This window comes from Gadus morhua, chromosome 3, assembly GCF_902167405.1.
Source record: "Gadus morhua chromosome 3, gadMor3.0, whole genome shotgun sequence".
Classification (NCBI taxonomy): Eukaryota; Metazoa; Chordata; class Actinopteri; order Gadiformes; family Gadidae; genus Gadus; species Gadus morhua.
This window is the reverse complement of record NC_044050.1, coordinates 10295049-10314945: the sequence shown is the minus strand read 5'-3', so window position 1 is coordinate 10314945 and position 19897 is coordinate 10295049. Positions and strand designations below refer to the sequence as shown.

Below are 19897 nucleotides of genomic sequence, written 5' to 3'. Positions count from 1 at the left end.
AGGATGCTCCAGGGTACTGTTGCTTTGTGCCAGCTCTTTCCACCGTGAGTGGACCTTAGTTTAACACCTTTCCCTAGGTTGTTATTGGTGGCTATTGGATGTTCTCCTTGAATCATTCTTTTTTGGTGGTGTTTTTCTCATTGTAAAGCTCAAGTCCCATAGCTTAGAAGTCTTGAACCATGAGAAAATAACAATTGTTATTACAACAACGATAGTTACATATTTATTTAGCCAAAACCTTTTGTCCCTATCATATTTGAAAACATTGTTTTTTCAAGCAGAAATTAATGAGTGATGGGTTCATCGTTTTTTTTTTTTTCAAAGTGGGCTTCATAATTGGAAAGGTGTGTGTGTGTGTGTGTGTGCGTGTGTGATTGGGTGTGTTGAAGTGTGTAAGTTTGTTTGTGTGCCTTTGTCTGTGATTGTGCGTGTGTGTGTGTGTGTACATGTGTATGCGTGCGTGTGTGGAAGCGCGTTTGTGTATGCGTGTGTGTGTGATTATGTGTATGTTTTTTTTTGTGTGTAGCTTTCATTGATTTGTAAAAGCTTTTTAATGCAATAAGCACGCTATTAGACACCTAATTTGAGCACTCTGTCAGTTATAATGGGCTGTTTGGCTCAACAATTTAATGGAAAGTACACAGCTTCAAATTTACTTGTTAGGGCAGTCTGCAGTCCTGCGGCACAAAAAATAGATACACGCAGATGATAACGGAATAACTAGGAAATACCTGTTCATCATTCAGCACACATATCCCTTAATGCATGATGAATATGGATTTGAATCATTTAAAGTGCTTTCACAAGTCTAGAGCCACTTAAGTGAAAAGGTCGTGACTCGTGACAGGACAGAATTTGCTCTTTGCAACTTTTCCGAGCTCATGGAGATTACAGATCTAACTTAAGGCCCTTTTCAACAGTCTCTGCTGACATTTTTCCTAGCTGAGCTATTTGAATGACCCATCATCTGCAGCCAGGGAGGCTCCGCTGAGACAGGGTTGCAATCTGCATTCAGCCCTCTATAAGCTCCGTCGACGGAGAAGAGCGTTAACTTATCCTAGGTAGACGAATGGTTCTTTTTTTTACACAGTTGAGGTGTGTGAAAATAATAGGCTAATTCACAATCTGATTTGTCAAACAGGGATTTGACAGGTTCAGTTCTAAAGATACAATGCATAAATTAATTATATTTGGAAAATTGTTTCGTTATGGACAAAAAACAAACTACAACTACTAGTTTTGTCCAGGGTTCACTTGTGTGCGTACAGTTTTCTTTGCAAATGAACGGTTCCTACTTTCCCCACATGTATTGTAAAGCAGCCCTGGCTACAGTGCTGATTGGCCAGTGCCTTGATCATGTGACTGACCACGTGATCCCTCCCACCCCTTCAGGTGACCACCCTGGTGAACACCAGCAACAAAGGCCCGTCGGGGAAGAAGAAGGGGCGCTCCAAGAAGGCCCACGTGCTGGCCGTGTCCGTGGAGCAGGCCACCCAGAACTTCCTGGAGAAGGGTGAGCAGATCGCTAAAGACAGCCAGGACCTGAAGGAGGAGCTCATCGCTGCCGTGGAGGATGTCCGCAAGCAAGGTGTGGAGCTGCACGAGGATGTTGTGTTTCGTTAGTATGTCACCTTTGTTGTAGCATTGGTCACTGCACGGTAATTATGCCCTGTGTCCTGTACAACTCATATGATAGAAGTTCCTCATTGGATAGAAGTCAGAAGGAGGTACTGACTTGGCCTCCTAATCCTCTAACATTTAGTTGCAGTCGGATAGTCCAAAAGATGATGTCCATTCAGAAGGACTTCACACTGGGCTATGTTAGTATGCGACGGCGATGTAATGGACTGGGGTTTGTCCTGGTTCAAACTATAATGTTCAGAAAATGGACTTCTAAAAGCACATCTAAGATACCTTGCCCCGTGCGTTCTAACTGTACTGTTTTACGCAGGCTATACTAACGTGGTGAAACACGGTGAATAATTATACTTTATTGCTAAGTTTGGAATTGAAATAAAAAAAGGAATATGGGCTACCAGTTATAAAAGGGAAACAAAATAGTTGTAACATTGATAAAGTTTGCTCATGCTCACACACCTGTCCACTTATATTCAAAATAAATTAAAAGGATAATCATGAAATAATTCATCTATAAATTCCCCAAATAACAAAAGATCATGTGTTTTGCTTTGAAACATTCAGTGTGATTATTGACTCAATGCTCGACTTTGATTCTATGGAGCTCACATCAGTGCTGAATGATGGATGAGTGATGTCCCTCTTAGCAAGCCCTATCTCTGCACCATAGCAGCTGTTGGCCATAAAGTCCTCCTCTTGGCTCCCGCTGAAGCTGAAGTCAGGGGGTTTCTTGAGCAGCATATAAACAAATCAGTGGAAAGCAATCTTCTTTAACGCCAACATAATCAGTGCAACGATACTGAGTCGATGACCCAATAAGTAAATCACTTCAACGCACCTTAATATGTGCACCAATAGCAAGAAGGGACCACTGTATGTCAACGACCTATACACACTTCCATAGGGTCTGATTGGGTCTGCTATAAACTACATTGTTTCAAGAAGCATGTGAACTGTTAAAAATTGTCATAATCATTATGTACTATTAGGGGATAAATATTCCTAGCCTTTTTTCTTTTTCTGCTAACGCCGTTCTTACACTATCCCAGCAATAAGCATTATTGTATCTACTAGTGATATTGGAAGCTGAAATATACTCCCAACCACGATGAATCAGTTGAATACCCCCATGAACGGCCCCATAAAGCGGCTACCTATGAAGAGGTTATCAAAACTCGCGCTCAGATTGAAAGAATAAAGAGATCAGATTTGCTGCATTGATGTGATCATTATGTCCAAAAAGCTTGCACTAAATTGAACTGGTTTCACATCATTCAGTGTAGGATCTCATTATACATACATTTCCACATGTTCAGCATTCTACAGCTCATGTTAGATGAGCATGAAATATAATTTAGCCAGGAGGAACATGTCCTCAGTTCTGGTTGTTAAGCTTGTCCCGAATGGCTGCATGTCTGGGTGATGGAGTGAACACGTGCCACAGTGATGGGCCAGTGTGTATGCGTGGTTGGTTTGAAGCAGACAGCGACAGGTTAAAGAGAGACGGGAGCAGAGATAGAAGAGTCGATTAACAGTCCCTGAATAATACCCAGTACTTCAAGCTCTGTGTCTATGCTTGAACACTCGTAAATGAAAGAGCCTGATTTCCCTGGTTCTCCACACATTGTTAAAGACGAGTATCTGTGCTTGTTGTTGTTGTTCTAAAAAGCGATCAGCTAGTTTATGTAAGAGTTGGGGGCAGTGTACCATTTCAAATGCTTCTCATCACTTTTATGATGCCTTTACTTTTGAGATAAAAAAAATCACCAATGCCTTTAAAACGTTCTTGTCTTTGAGCGAGAAGTTGATGGGGCTTCACTTGAATGAAAGGTTTGTCCCCACAATCGATGTGTTTTTTCTGTTCAGTTACCCCATGTCAGCATAAAGTGTGGTGCTAGGCACATGTTGTTCTCCCAACTTTTTATAATGCACTGTCAGCTCCAGTTTGCCACCAGTACTATTGATGGCAGCCTTTGACAATACAGCACAGAGTGCTTCTCTTCAACCATGAAATAGATTAGCAGTGACATGGCTTGTCTAAAACAGAGAGTACCTCCGAACAGACATTTTTCACTGTTCACTGTTGGAAAGACAAACGCAGTGCTGTTGTTTTTCCGTCTCCTTCAAAAAAAAATCATAGAAAAAAGGCTAGTCCAGATGTTTCAAAGTCAAAAGACTTTTCAATAACCCAAACTGCACGCAAAAAAGACAGCACAGTACTCTGCTCTGGTCTCTATATCTGTATATGGCATGTGCATTTATTATTTTCTGGGCTACCTAGGGGAACGAACAAGCCTATTTCCATTAAGCTTTTTATTGCTGACATCGCCGATGTAGAATAAAGCAAGTGCTTTCACGGTAAGGTGAGATTGCTCAACTCAATCAAAACTTCCAGTAAGTGTAGGTGACGGATGGCTCTGTGGCTTGAAGAGCAATTCAACCTAAAACCTTTTTTCTTTTGTTGTAAACGTGGTAATATGTCTACATGGTCGTCAAAATAAATATAAATATAAAATAAAAAGTCAAATCCTATGTATTCCCCAAAATGCTTTGAGACCGTTCCACTCTGCTTGGAGCGTAGGTAAAAGTCTTTTTTTGTGACGTTTGTCAAAGTGCCTTTTCCGAGGCACTTCGTCTAACTCCACATTGTGTGGATAGTAAAGCTGGGTCTGAGCAGCAGTTTATATAATGTCCAGGGTCTGGACACCTATAGAATAATGCTACAGTGGGTGGCGCATTTCATGTAAAACACAGCTCATTATAGCGCTCGTACACAACAACTACATTGTAAAAAAGTATTACAAAGATGGCGTGGGTCGTAACCATGGGGATAACACGCCCCCACCTCCTTCATGAAACTCTCACTTTTTTTTATCTCATAGTGTTCGAATTCCAGCTGAAGCAGTGGGTTCATTGACACTTAAGCTACTTTTTACAGACAATAAAAGTCGACTATGCTGGAAGTAGATCCCTGATTGTTGAATTAGACAAAAATAATGAAACAATGTAAAAATGCATTGTTGTTTATTGTATTAGTCCTCTCCTAAACCTAGCCTCAGCAAGCCAATTAGAGCCCAGCAAACTGTTATTTGTACTATCGTTTTAGGATATTACTCAACAATACATGAAATAACATCCAATGGCAGAAAATAGAATTGTAAGCTTGTGGGGAAATGACTTCCTAAATCCTCTGATTCTGTGGCTCACCCTCTCATTTCTGGACCATGTTCGACAACATTGCTCCTGTACTTCAGGCTAGCCAGACTCTAATCAACTCACCAGACACTTGTCCTGACCTGATTGAATTATATATTCTGTTGTCATACTGCACAGCCATGCCGCCCCCTCAGCCGTTAGTCTTGGGTGGCTGCTACACTGGGTACTGCTTCACTAACATTCGGGTGAAACGTGTGTGTGTGTGGGTGTGTCTGTGGTTATATCTCTTGGTGTGAGTCAGTTTGTATTTCTTTGAGTGTGTGTGTGCGTGTGCATATGTCTTTGTGTGTGTGTGTGTGTGTGTGTGTGTGTGTGTGTGTGTGTGACTGTGTTTGAGAGTGTTTGAGTATGTGTGTGTGTGTGTGTGTGTGTGCATGTGTTTGTGTGTGTGTGTGCCTGCCTGCACACACAAATAATTCCAACGACAACACATATTGATTGTCGTGCTCCCAAACAAGTCAACAAGTGAGCCCGTCATCAGGCCATGCTCGATCGGGAGCTGCGTCTGGGGGGTTGGGGGCAGCGTCTGGGGAAGATGGGGGCAGCGTCTGGGGGGAGGGTCCCGCGGGCTGCTTATTATCAATCGAACAATACGTGTTCAGAGACGCCGCCACTCTCTGAAGCTCCCCATTTAGGTTTCGACCGGAATGGTTCGAAGGCAGACACAGACAGACAGACAGAAAGACAAACACACACACACACACACACACACACACACACACACACACACACACACACACACACACACACACACACACACACACACACACACACACACACACACACACACGCGCAGACCGCTCATTACACTAGCGTCTGTGCGGGGGGCCTTGTGTTGTGGGCTGACGGGGGTCCCTGCTGTGCCTCTCCCCAGGGGAGACCATGCGCGTGGCCTCGTCGGAGTTCGCCGACGACCCCTGCTCCTCGGTGAAGCGCGGCACCATGGTGAGGGCGGCCCGCGCGCTCCTCTCGGCCGTCACCCGCCTGCTCATCCTGGCCGACATGGCCGACGTCATGAGGCTGCTGGCGCACCTGAAGATAGTGAGTACCACGTCGTCTTCCTCGTCACCATAGTCGTCGTCCACATTGTCGTTGTTCTCGCTGGTTCCATCACCGTGTGCGCCGTTGTTATCCTCTTCATACTGATCCTCATATTCACTGTCGTCATTACCAGTATCATCATTTTTTTCATGATCATTACAATCATCGTTGTCATCTGCATCGTCGTCATCATCATCTGAGAGACAGGAGAGCAGGTTGGAGAAGAGCGGGAGAGACGTGTAGAATAGGAATCAAACCCGAAGCGCCCCCATTATCAACCTATTTATCACATAACTGTCTTCATCAACTGCATACTTTTCATTGCCTTAATCATCATTATCTCCATCATCATCATCAAGTTTGTCCACCTAAAAGTGGCCGGTTCATCACGAGGTAGGAAGGTTTCTAAATGGAACCATCTGTGACGATCACCTCCCTTACAGCTCATTCGTGGACACAAACTACATTATAATGAGTGTACACCAACTGCAGTATACTTTATTGTACACAGACTATATTTTCTTTACAAATATCACAGTATGTTTAGTGCACACAAACTACAATATACTTTAGTGTAGACAAACTAACGTATACCTTAGTGTACACCAACTATAGCACACCTTAGTGGACACAAACTACAGTATACTATGGTGGACACAAACAACAGTATACTATAGTGTACCAAAACTACAGTATACTTTAATGTACACAAACTACAGTATACTTTAGTGTGCAAACTTCATCGTCTCTTCCCACGCCTCCCCACACCGCTACACCGAACACAATGCAGACGCTCCCGCTGGTTCAGAGATAAGGAACCCGGGGGAGAGAGGGATTGATTTGACATCTGCTGCAGTGTTGCCTTCCTAATACTTTAACACAAGACTTTGCGTATTCGTCAGACGAGTCATCTCAGCACAACTCTACATTTCCATCTGTCTGTATGTGTAGTATAGTATTGCATTGGGTGGATGGGATATCATCTTGGAAATGTTTTATATATCCTTAGGTCATATCATATTCTTATACCATCATTTACAATATATTCATTACTAGTCTTACACTACTAGTGTACTAGTCTTACATCAGATTTAGGATTAATCTATTGTGTAGCAGGCAAGCTCTAATCTGGGGGAACGGGGCCTTTTACTTTATTCCGCTTCACATTTGTTTCAAACAATTATGTTGCTTGAGGCGGGGATCTGTAAGCGCGTAACTGGAGAACACAAAGTCGGCCAGCTGTAGTAACCTAGCAATAACTTACATAAATCCTCCTGGGAAGGCTTCAGCCACTTGCGCAAATGAGTTTACTGCAGTAGGATATCTATCCAGCGAAACAGGAAACAAGGCATGACTCCGCCTATTCAGCCTTTTGTTTCCTGCTGAGGCTCTCTGCCGCCAGTCCCAGGACGGTCTGCTATAACGTAGAAGGACTGCTGGATCCCAGATAAGTCCGACATGTCAACAATACCCAACCATGGGATAACTAGAGGTTATCTTCAAACTTTGATCTCATCTTGCTTACTTTAAAATAAAGTTGACAGTCTACTCTGCATCACCATTGTAGTGGCTTTGGTTCATTATGTGGGACGTTGGGGGTGGAACCAGGCAGAGGAAAGGACATTCTGCGCTGTTTATTGGCCTCTGCAGTGTTATAGAACCCAGTTCATCCCAACCGTATGCCTGCATTTACATATAGATTAGCCAAGGCGGAGCCGTTATAGTCTAGTATATATCTTTTAGCACTGGCCATCACGCTACCATTAGCTGGAGAGCTACATTTGATAGCCGCCTCTTAATGAGTCTGAGAAATCTCATATTCCTTATATAGCATGCATCACTTATGTTTGGTAGGCTAATCATAATGACACACGCACAAACACACACACACACACGCACACGCACACGCACACGCACGCACGCAGGCACGCACGCACGCACGCACGCACACACGCACGCACACGCACTCACGCACACACGCACACGCACGCACGCACGCACGCATGCATGCACACACACGCGCACTCATACACAAACGTAACGGGACTTTTCTCAAACCAGTGGGTCCAATCCCTTCCTCTGAACCACTCACTAATAAATGCCTTCACTATCTTCGCATGAAGTACTCACATGAATAAGCACTTACTGTGTTATAATGGAGGTGATCATTGTGTGTGTGTGTGTGTGTGTGTGTGTGTGTGTGTGTGTGTGTGTGTGTGTGTGTGTGTGTGTGTGTGTGTGTGTGTGCGTGTTTCTCCTGGCTGACAGGTGGAGGAGGCCCTGGAGGGAGTGAAGAATGCGACCAATGAGCAGGACCTAGCCAACCGTTTCAAAGAGTTTGGGAAGGAGATGGTGAAGCTCAACTATGTGGCAGCTCGCAGACAGCAGGTAACTTTGGGCTCACACCCCCTTTCCCTTGTTCATATCTCTGGTCCTTATGTCCTTGTCCCTTTATCCCGGTCTCTGGTTCTTTATCCCAGTCCCTTGTCCCTTTGGCCTTGTCACTGGTGCATGTCTCTGGTCCCTATCTCCTGTATCTCCTAGTTCCTGGTCCCTATCTCCTGGTCTTTGGTCCCTATCTCCTTGTCCCTGGTCCCAATCCCCTGGACTCCGGTCTCTATCTCCTAGTCACTGGTCCTTGTCTCTGGTCCCTATCTCCTGGTCTATTTTCCTTATCCCCTGGCCTCTGGTCTTTATTTCCTGGTCCTGATATCGTGGATCATATCTCACTGGTCTCTGATCCCTATCTCCTGGTCTCTGGTCCCTATCTCCTGGTCCCTCATTAAATAAACAGGGACAGACACATGGATACAAAGACACAGGCATGATGCAGACCATGGCAATACCAATGTGATAAGCAAATCAAAGCTTACTGTTTTCTTACTGTATCATTAGTATCACAATCTGAACGGATTAATACAATTGGGAAATGCAATACAGTGCTTAACAAATTAAACATCCACACTACATTTTGGTCGCAGTTCCTTTGAAATCTTAAGATGCAATTTTATCTTTATAAAAAAAAAATAACATACATTTTATACAATATATAGGATTTAGGACCTTATATAGGATTTCATGAACAATATTCTGCATCACTCCTGATTTGTAATACACAGCCTAAATGTCAAACTCATAAAATCCAAGTTTCAGCTATGTTTCAACCAGCTTTGCAATTAATGCCAGCCGAAAAACTCAATATTACCAACTGTTATGGGAAATTATGTTCAGAGCTTAGTACTTAAAATTATTGTTCCATTTTTATCGACGACTGGTCTCTGAAATTGTATTGTCGACCTTTAAAGCCAAGCCTACACGCTAAACATCAACCCACTCTATTGTATTTCTGTCGAATTTCCTTTTTTTGCACTATATTCCTCTTTATACCTCCAGTTGTTGCATCATCACTCCTCAGCTCCTTCGGTCTTTGCAAACAGCCACCTGCGGCAACATCTATCGGCGCCAACGTCTGTCTGTGCTAACATCTGTCTGGGCTGACACTTACTGGCATTGACATCTACCTGTCATCTACCACGTCCCAGCTCTAATGTCTTCCTGCTGCCCCCCCCAACAGGAGCTGAAGGACCCCCAGTGTCGGGACGAGATGGCGGCGGCTCGCGGCGCACTGAAGAAGAACGCCACCATGCTCTACACCGCCTCGCAGGCCTTCCTGCGGCACCCGGACGTGGCGGCCACGCGCGCCAACCGCGACTACGTCTTCAAGCAGGTGCAGGAGGCCATCGCCGGCATCTCCAGCGCCGCCCAGGCCAACTCCCCCGTGGACGAGAAGCACGGGCACGCCGGCATCGGAGAGCTGGCCGCCGCCCTCAACGAGTTTGACGTGAGTCCGCCCACGCTCGCCGCACCACACACCTCTGTGTGCTTCATCCGGTCACTTGCGTTTACATTCAACCTGCACTGTGTTAGTGCAATACTGCAGATAGTGAGCGCCTCAATGAAGTTATAGCACTAGAATGTTTCTTTCTTCCTCCACTAGAAACACAACCATCCACGAGTGTGTCCATCCAGGGATGGTTTCCTCTATGAATCGTTTTATTGTGATCCACTCTTGCCCCCCTTCATGGGGTATTCTCCGCTTGAGTTTGCTGAGGGCTGAATGACAGAGTGCAGTTTAGGTCATTGGGAAGCTTTTATTCAAAGACACTTACTGAGCAAGTGAAACTGAGGACAATCAAAGCATATCAATCATAATTGGTTTTGCATGAAAACGAAATGCATGAAACGAGCAGCTATTGGAATTTTTTGAATCAAGTGAATTCTTGTTTAGATCTCTTAATGCCTATAAGCTGTATTAGGGCTAGAACATTTGTAAAATGTGTTTTCTGCATAGGGTGGAGACAAAGTTACCCTCACTTAAGGAGAGACAATCATTTTATTTGTTAATAGTTCTGCTGAATGATTGTTTAATAACCTCCTACTGGATACCTGTAATCCTTATTGAACTGAATGTGTTGAGGACTGTGCATTTGGTTGGTTAGTGGTTCTGGCTTCGAGGCTGATTTGATTAATTAGTTCACACAAAAGCAATTGCAGGAAATATATCCCACACCATCACACTAGATGCAGGCTGTTCTCTGTTCTTGTATGCCTGTGTATGTTCTTGATGTTCTGTGTTATTGCCACTGCGTGGGCCATGATATCCCACTTGGTGATCCTTTGCTTCCATCTAGTGGTCTTAAGGCGACAGTGAACAATAAATACAGCACAAGCCTTCAGAGTCGAAGTGAACCATGTAGTGTTTGGCGCAGCAGGTGGCACTGTTTTCTCCCTGTTTGAGAGGTCTGGCTTTGGCTTGTGGGCACAGTGGTGCCCTGCTGGGGCAGGAACCATGGAGGGCCTGCGCTGTGTAGTGCCCTGGATTCGATTTATACCTGTGGTCCTATGCATTATGTCTTTCCCTTTCTTCTTCAACCCCTTTGCCTGTTTCTATTCACTGCCCTGCCTTTAAATAACACAAAAGGATACATTTTGAAAGAAGAAACCCCAGGTTGCCTCACACATGTGGATGCCATGTTAGAAAAGGGACTGGTTTAAATTGTAAGCTTGAAGTCAGCTAAAGCATACAAGGTGTTTTGCGTCATAGCGTTACCGAGGATAGCGGATGACCTCTAGGTTACTTCCACGCTACCATGTTACCACATGACCACCAGGTTAACACCAGGTCACCCCATCGACAACCATAGCAATGCATAACATCCCAGTCAATACATGAGAAATGGTTTCCATAGGCTCAACATACAGGGATTTATTCTATGCATGTGTGTGATTTACATACCGACTTTATTTTGGGGCTAATAAGGTGCAGCAAATAAAATCATGTAAATACAGATCTGGGTAATTTTCTGTAAAATATTAAGCTTTATAAAATATTTTTAAAGATGATTATTGTCCCCATGAATCAACTGCTGATTCTGTTGGAGCACTTTGAAGTTAGAGTAGGGAATTTGGCAGAGGACAGAGGAGCCAATTAGGGCTAAATCCTATAACACATTTTAAACCCAGTTAGACTAATTTGATATGGGGAGCTGGGTGCCTAAGCTGTCAAGACTGTTTAATAAGTTTCTTATTGTAAATATTAAGCTAACCGATAAAGACCTTGGAGGCTCATTATGAGCAGAGCTAGTGGCGGCTAAAGGAGTGGTTGCTATGTGCAGGGGGCAATAGTAAACAGCTAGTGGTGCATAACTAAGATCAGGGTCCAATAGTAAACAGCTAGTAGTGCATAACTAAAATCAGGGTCCAATAGTAAACAGCTAGTATCACAGAGGTGTTTACTAGCATAGCTAACAAACCACAAGAGTGAGCTTCAATAGACAGTGTTCTTACATAATATTATACTATCGTTTATCCAAAGCGTTTTACAAAGAGTGCATACTTTGGTGTCCCCAGTGGGAAATTAAACCCTAACCCTAGAAGTGTTTATGCCAATTGATTTATATATTTGCATATACATATACTATATGGCCATTTTACATGGCTATGCTAATTACTGTCATAGTGATGCATCATTTAAACACCTCCACCGAAGTGCCCGCTTTTAGGCGGGCACTTCGGTTTTGGGAGGTCCGTTGATTGGCCCAACCCAAAGACGGCTATTTTATGCCCCAGCGTTGCGCCGCTTTGATTGCAAACACAGTGAGCCTTCTCACTGATGACACTCAAATTGACTTCAAACTGTCTAACAACCAAGAAAACATGAAATTACATTCATGATTATTGCTCATAAAAAAACGCATATTGCGTTGTCTTATACTTGCGTCACAATGTTTTTATTTAGTTTCCATTAAATATTTTAATTTAAAATTGTACGATTATTCTTGGCTAAAATGCATGATGTTTTATAGCCCAATTTGGAAATACTGATAAAATAAACTGCTTTTTCATATAACCAAACCACAGGGCCTATTTACCTAATTTAAATGTTTTTCCACTTTTTTCTAAACTACAATATTGTGCAAACTGAGATAAATGACGCTACATTATAGTTGTATAACTGTTTATGATTTGAGAAAGTCAAGTAATTGCTACTCTACAATTCATATCTTATTTTATTGCCCTTTTATTTTGGAAGTAATGTATTTCAATGCAATTCAAATACAGATTTCCAGATGTGTCTGGAATGACAAATGGTTCCCAGTATGGATGCTAATCAATTCAAAAGATACCATTAAGAAAATAAATATACTGGATCAGGATGGATGGATTGATTACATCATCGCTGAGCAAGTAAACCGACAACTGAAATGGTAATCACCCCATTTAACATCCTTCATTTGATTGCATTTGCCACAATAAAGCATAAACACATTGCATGATTGCATGCGTTCCAGATTCTGGAACATGCTGCAATGAAGACAACACATGGAAAAGCAGGTGATTTAACCCGTTGTGGAGCCCATGCTCTGAGGAAGTTTAGGCTGTATTAGAACTCAGAGTGCTTCCTGCTGTTTGTTACATTGAACACCTCATCCCCCCTAGAGGTTTTCCCATTACTGAACGCCACACCTTGTGGCGTCGAGAGGAGCACGCTGGCAACATGGCGCAGGGCTCTGCAGTCGCTCCGCCCTAAGTGGAGATACAAATCGAAGTCATAGGGTTTTCAAAGTGGGCAAACCACACATTTGCACAATGAAATTCTCGAGGAATGCAAAATCGACTTAAAACTAATATAAGCAGCAATATAAAAATATAAAGTGGAAAAAAATCTCTTGGTACAATATCAAATATCCAATATAGTCGGGCTATGATCTAGCGAATGTGCTTGTGCCGAAGCCCGGAAGGGTCACTGCGGTAGAAGACGAGACTGTAAGTGACCTTCCCCCAGAGATATGAGATTGGTCTGGTGTGTGTGCAATCATAAGCATATTCCTGATCCCCCTGACCCGTGATCCTGCTGCCACATCAGAGCACGGCCCACGGTCATCAGATCCCCTCTGTTCCCCTGCGGGACCGCCTGACGCTCAGAAAAAGCAACCTCAAGAACAAGGTAATCTCACTGGCCGGCGCTCTGGCAGCCAGGCGGCGGGCAGATGAGACAAATTGCCCTTTGCCTCACCCTTTGTGCTTTGCTGAAGCAGGCTCATGTTTAATTTCCAACCCACCACATAAACATATTATAGACTATTGGCCTTTGCCCACAGAATGCTAATGTCCTTATGTGGCCGCCGTGACCGGGGCCGTTTGGGTAAACAGGTGCATGTGCAGACTTAACTACACACTGAACCCATGTGTGTGAGTAGGCACGCAACACTAACAGACACACTCACACACACACACACACACACAACCCTTCACTCTCGCACATGTGCACACACACACACACACACACACGCACAGACACACAGACTAACACACACACACGCACGCACGCACGCACGCACGCACGCACGCACGCACGCACGCACGCACGCACGCACGCACGCACACACCATGCCAACATGATACTCCCCTGTTGGGCTCTGCTCCAACAGCCCTGTCCAGACGAGCATCACGTCCAGGCACACTCAAATCCACTTAACTGTCATTTTTTATTGAAATATTGCCATGTGATCACACTTCATGTCGGATCTCAGCTAAATCCCCAATGTCTAGCTTCGAATGAGCATCACGAATGGGCCACCTAAATGCTTGAATCTCAGGGTTGTATTATTGAATTGAACACCAATGAATAAATACGGTGGATCATAAAAGTAAGGCGAACAAATCTATGCGTAATGACTCTTAATCTCTTCAACCAGGTCACAGGCCCAGCGTAGAGCCGGCAGTATAATTAACGGCACACAGGCTGGAAAGCCATAATTACTGATTCATTAGTCAAGCCGCAGACATCTGCTGTCAGCAACCATGTGAATCCTCTCATGTCTCTCTTCAAAACAAACGTATGAGCCAGCCAGAATCACTTGCGGCAACCAGGCAATACTGCTCCTGGGAAATATATGGACCTTTATGCTGGAGAAAAACCCAAGAACGTCCCAAATTGGCTGCTGGAGAACGAAATGCAAGCCATTTTATACGTCAGGGCGGGACTTAAAAGGCGATGTGGATATTGACTGTCGTCTACCCTGGCTAGGTAACACCGCAGCATACTGGCCTTCAAGCTTACTAGTTAGCGAGGGAGATGTTAAGCAAGGACCTGCACACAGTGCTTATTTACTTTGTCTCTTGACAACCATCTATGACGCTCTACTTGCACATTGACAGAACTCAGAAATCATCTTATTAAATCGTAGAATAACAGTTTTCTACCCTTTCAATTAAGAAAGTGCTGGTTCATACCAAGTTCATGCTCTTCTTATGATGCTGTATACCTACTCTCACTGAATGCTGACTGACAAATACCCCCACAATAGGGGGTACATAGACTCCCCCAAACAGACCATTTCTTCTATTATGGACTCCCTGTTGATTCATCAGCCTGTGAAAATGACATATATCTGCTCTGGGCCTGATCACTGCCTCTCCAGTCTGAATCTGCTTTGATCAGTTTCTCGTTTGACTCTCTTCTTTGGGGGGAGGAACCAAAGGAAACGCTGACGGGGCCACGTCTGACCCGGGCCAGCACCGAGTTCACACCGTACACGCAGGGCCCACGGCACCAGAGCTGCTGCGACCTCTTCCTTTCATTAATAATCTGAAGCCTCATTTCCTGTATCATTATGATCTCTAAGGCGACTTGTGTGGTCCTACTCCCCTTTGTTGTACTTTCCCTGTGAGACACTGCCATAAGTCAATAAGGAAGACCATTAACATCAACCTTAACTGGAGTTAATCTATGAATCCTTCCTCACACCGAACAAACCCTCAAACACGGAAAATGGAAACAAGTTTAAAAGCTGTTTGTTCCTGGATAAGGCAAAGTCAAAGGATGAGGGAAACTGGGCGAAAGGTTTGTGGCCAACCAAGTTGTGATTAAAGACCATGAACTGAACAGAAAGAAATGGAAGTTGGTTGATGTATGGGCATTGTTTGATAACAACCTTGGCTTGGAGCTTATGTGAGGAATCACAGAGCGTAACTGTAAAAACTGTTTGCCGAAGCTGAAAAAGCAGGTGTTCTTTAGACCGGCACGGCTTTTGCATTACTTTGTTAAAATTCAAAATAAAAGTCGTCAACTTTATTCTGTGCTTTCCTGACCACTTCCCTTGTCCCTCCCACCACGCGATGGCGTGTTGAAATACCCGCAATCTATTTAGTCATCCTGAATCCACCCTTCATCATGACGATATCTGCGGTTCCCATCGTGGCCGCTCCGTTTAAAAGGCCTCTGGATCCCCCCGCTGAAGGTCAGCCTCAGTCAATATGTCACCAAACTAAGAGGATGTTAAGCACCTCCCTTCCCCCTACCTCCTCAAGACACATTGAGTCACGCACGCAAAGGTTAGACAAGACTTTTTAAATGCTGGCCACAGATGGGCCCGCTGCTGCTGGAGTGAAAGGGCAACATATGAATAAGTGGAGGCAGGAGGGAGATGACCTCATCCATCCTCACAACCGGTAAGGAATCTCCGCCACGGGTTGGCTAACGTTGAGAAGGATCAGTGTCAATATGTGCTCTCCAGTTTAAGGCTTAACCTCTCTGACGCGGCGGGGTTGATGAGTGTGTCAGTGAAGGGGGTTTCACCTATTGTTTGTGGACGCATAATGATGTGGTTATTGGTCATTCTGAACGGTAACACATGGCCATGGGGGGGGGGGGGGGGAACACGATCATGACATAAAGAGCTTGTGATGGTATAAGTCACTGCAGAGAGAAGCAGTGTATCAAGTCCAACGGGGTCACAGTAGCCTCTGCTTTGCATGAAGTGTGGGCTCTCCTTATATTCATGTCTTCTACCTTAAAGGGGTAGGCTTTTCTTAAAGGGATGTGCTCTACCTTAAAGGAGTATGCTCTTCTTAAAGGGATGTGCTCTACCTTAAAGGGGTGGGTCCTGAAAAAGGTGTGCTTTTCTTAAATAGATGTGCTCTACCTTAAAATGGTATGCTCTTCTTAAAGGGATGTGCACTTTCTTAAAGGGGTTGCTGTACCTTAAAGGGGTGGGCTGTACCTTAAATCAGTGTGCTTCTATATCATTTATTATATATATGCCGCTATCTCTCCCTTCTCTCTCTGTCTCTTCCACTCTGCCTCAATTTGTATCACCCACGTCCCCTGAACCCCCCCCCCCCCCCCCCCCCCCCCCCCCCTCTCTCTCTCTCTCTGTCTCTCTCTCACTCTCTCACTCAGTCCCGTGTGCTTTGAGCCTCTGCGCTCGCTAGCCGAGTACAATATGGGATTACCACTTTAATCACGCTTTTATTTATTTTTTTAACATTGACTCGGTGGGTATCCTGTTCTCCTTCACACTTGGTTGAAGAGACACACCCCAGGATATACACGTGGGGACAGCACATCATTGATGGCCACTATTTAAAAAAGGGACATTTTAAATATGCAGAGGTATGACTTGCACACCGAGTACTGTGGGAAACGTTACAATTCAATAAACATAGCCCATCTTGCATTCAAATTACTTTAGCACTTGTTGCATTTGCATAAATATGGCATATGTTCCATTCAAATTACAATAGTATATGGTGCATTCAAGTAATGATAGAACATGTTATCTTAACATGTTAAAATAACTAAAGCTTATTACATTTAAATACTTTAAGCACTTAACTATAGCATAGATTACATCAGAATGACGATAGCACATGTTACTATGAATAATTATAGCATATGATCCAAGAGACACCCAAGATACCCAAGGCACATGCTTCATTCAGATCACTATAGCATGTTACACTCAAACCGCCATAGAACCTTATATGAAGATTGCTACAGCATACGTTACATTTAAATGACTAACACATTCAAATAACTATGGCACATGTTACATTCAAATAACTAGCATACGTCACATTTTAATTTGGTACACGTAGCATTCAATTACCCAAGGCACATACTCAAATAACCACAGACCATAATACATTCAGATCAATATACTGGTAGCATGTGACCTCAGCTTCCAAAGGACTTAAGCACACGGTGCATTCACTATTGCAAAATAGCAACAAGACATCCTCTTTTTAAATGACTCCAGCACGGTACACCGTACATACCAATGACTATTGTGGTGATGCTAAGAAAGACAAAGCCTGACAGCAGATGGACTACATTTCAGATTTAATTATATTGCATTTTGAAAGCTGCAAGGGAATATGTAGGTGGTGCTTTTTATAATAACTGTTCATCAAAATGGTAACTGCCACTTGCACTGGGCGGCTTGTCTACTGAGACTCTGTCACTGAACATATGAACACAACAGAACAGAATTATTACATTTAGGGATGCCAGGTTTGGGTGACTGCTGCTGCATCTTTTGTCTGTTACAACAGCTTGCTTGGGATCAGTGGATTGGCTAGTTAAAGGTTCATCTGTTCCCATGCATTTCCCTTCAGCACAGACTGTACAGTACCCAGTACACGCAGCAGGGGGCAGTGTTGAATTACTTGGATCCTGTTTTATTTTTTTCATAATTTCTTGCTCATCTTTACCCCTCTCACACCCCCCTTTTCCTTTCCATTTTTATCTTTTTTTCCTGTGAGTGCTTAGAAACAGAGATTTCCAGACTAGCTCCGTCCCTGCGTCTCTCTAAGCCTGCACTGACATCACCTTGCATGGTTTTGTAACATTAATGAGATGGAAGCTATACTGTTTTTCATCCTTTTTTGGTGTCAATATTTCTCTTTTAAGGTTGCACCATTTAAAGCCTAAAGAAAAGGTTTTGTCAAAGAGGACGGTGCATCGTCTCAGCGTGTTGCACCCTTGCCAATTGACCACTCCACCCTTTCATCCTCTGGAATATTCAGTTTCTCTCTCTGATCTTTACGCCTGCACAGAGGAGGCAAGGCTGCAAGTCTTCCTCTGCCTCCTACCTCCCTCCTTCTCTCCTCTCTACCGTCAATATCTCCTGTTTCCGTCCATACCTCCCTCCCTGCCTCTCTCTCTCTCTCTCGGTCCCTCCCTCCCTCTCTCGACTACCCTCCCTCTACCCTCAATCCCTCCGTGTTCCCGACCTTCTCTCTTCCCTCCCTCCCTCCCTCCCTCCCGCCCTCTCCATCTTTCCCTCCCTCTCTCTATCCGCCTCCCTCCTACCCCTGATTGGTTTCCGATCACATCCCCCCCACATCCACTGTTTCCCACTATCCAGGAATACAAGCAACACAAGCCCTGTAATGGCTTTGCCTGAGTTGATCAGTGTGTGTATGGACATGCAGATCCTCCCGAGTTGTTCTATTAACACACAGCAGCACCGGGGCAAAGGGGCTGCAGGCCTGCCGCAGAGCGTCGGAACACCATGCATCACTTTACCTTCTCTCTTCTACCTACTTTATTCCTGTTGCACTGATTCTCTCTCGCTCTCTTTCTCTCTCTTTCCCTCTGTCTGGCTTTCTGCCTCTCTCTCACTCCCCCTCTTTCTCGCTCTCTCTGTTACTAGGACGCGGCGTGATAAGTCAGTGACTTGAGCAGGAGCATTAGGGAAGCATCCTGGGGCTGCCTAGCTATAGGCTATGTGTGGCGGTTCACTGTGTTGTCCTCTGCCTGCATTCCTCTCCCTCCTGTAAGAAGAACGGTTGCCGTACCTTGTTGTGCCGGCAGAATAAACACTGCATCCCCCAGGTGTGTGTGTGTGTGTACGTGTGTAGTGAAAGAGGGGAAGGTGGGTATGTAACTGCCAAGTAGTGACCTTTCACTAGCCTGAAGACGGCGCTAAGCCCGTTCCAAAGAGAGACAGTGGCCGTAGCCTAGAACCACCTCCAATGTATGTATATGTATTCCTAACTGAGGAATAGCTTTCTTGGTAATTGCTTTATCAATCTGTGTTCTCCTATCCTTGCCATCTCATTTCTATCGTCTATCTCTCTCCTATTACCTCCCCCTATCTCTCAGTCCAATGCATTTGCATGTATGTACACACACACACACAAACAAGCACATGTACACTGCCACACTGCACGTATGACACCCCCCCCCGACACACACACACACACACACACACACACACACACACACACACACACACACACACACACACACACACACACACACACACACACACACACACACACACAAACTGCCAAAAGCATGCACACCAGCAGGCATGCATGCTAAGACATAGACACACACACACACATCTCGAGCATTAACAATGCCGACATGCAACCTTCCCTCAGACCCTCGGCGGTTCTGCGCCAACAGCTCAGGCCGGGCATCACGTCTCCCATGACAGCGAGTGGCAGGCCCATCGACAGGAGCTCCACAGTCATTTTCACCTTGGCTGAGCCCATCGTTAGCCCACAGGCTCACTTCTTAATTACCACATCCTCTGGCTGGCCGTTACCAGCGCCTGCTTCTTCACGGACAGATGCGCCTGTCACCAGAAATATGAATAGGGGGAGGAAGCCGGGTAATGGGACATGACCATGGGAGACGGATAGC

The 19897-nt window shown here is 44.6% G+C and overlaps 1 protein-coding gene across 2 annotated transcripts in view; it reads left to right on the top strand.

Annotated features, from left to right (window-relative positions):
- ctnna2 (catenin (cadherin-associated protein), alpha 2) overlaps positions 1-19897 on the top strand; it is a 271296-nt gene that overhangs the window by 42659 nt on the left and 208740 nt on the right. For both annotated transcript variants that reach the window (XM_030351804.1, XM_030351805.1), the window contains exons 3-6: positions 1393-1588; positions 5729-5895; positions 8164-8283; positions 9470-9736. In XM_030351804.1, coding sequence (XP_030207664.1) covers positions 1393-1588; positions 5729-5895; positions 8164-8283; positions 9470-9736 — 750 coding nt within the window. The remainder of the gene's footprint in view (positions 1-1392; positions 1589-5728; positions 5896-8163; positions 8284-9469; positions 9737-19897) is intronic.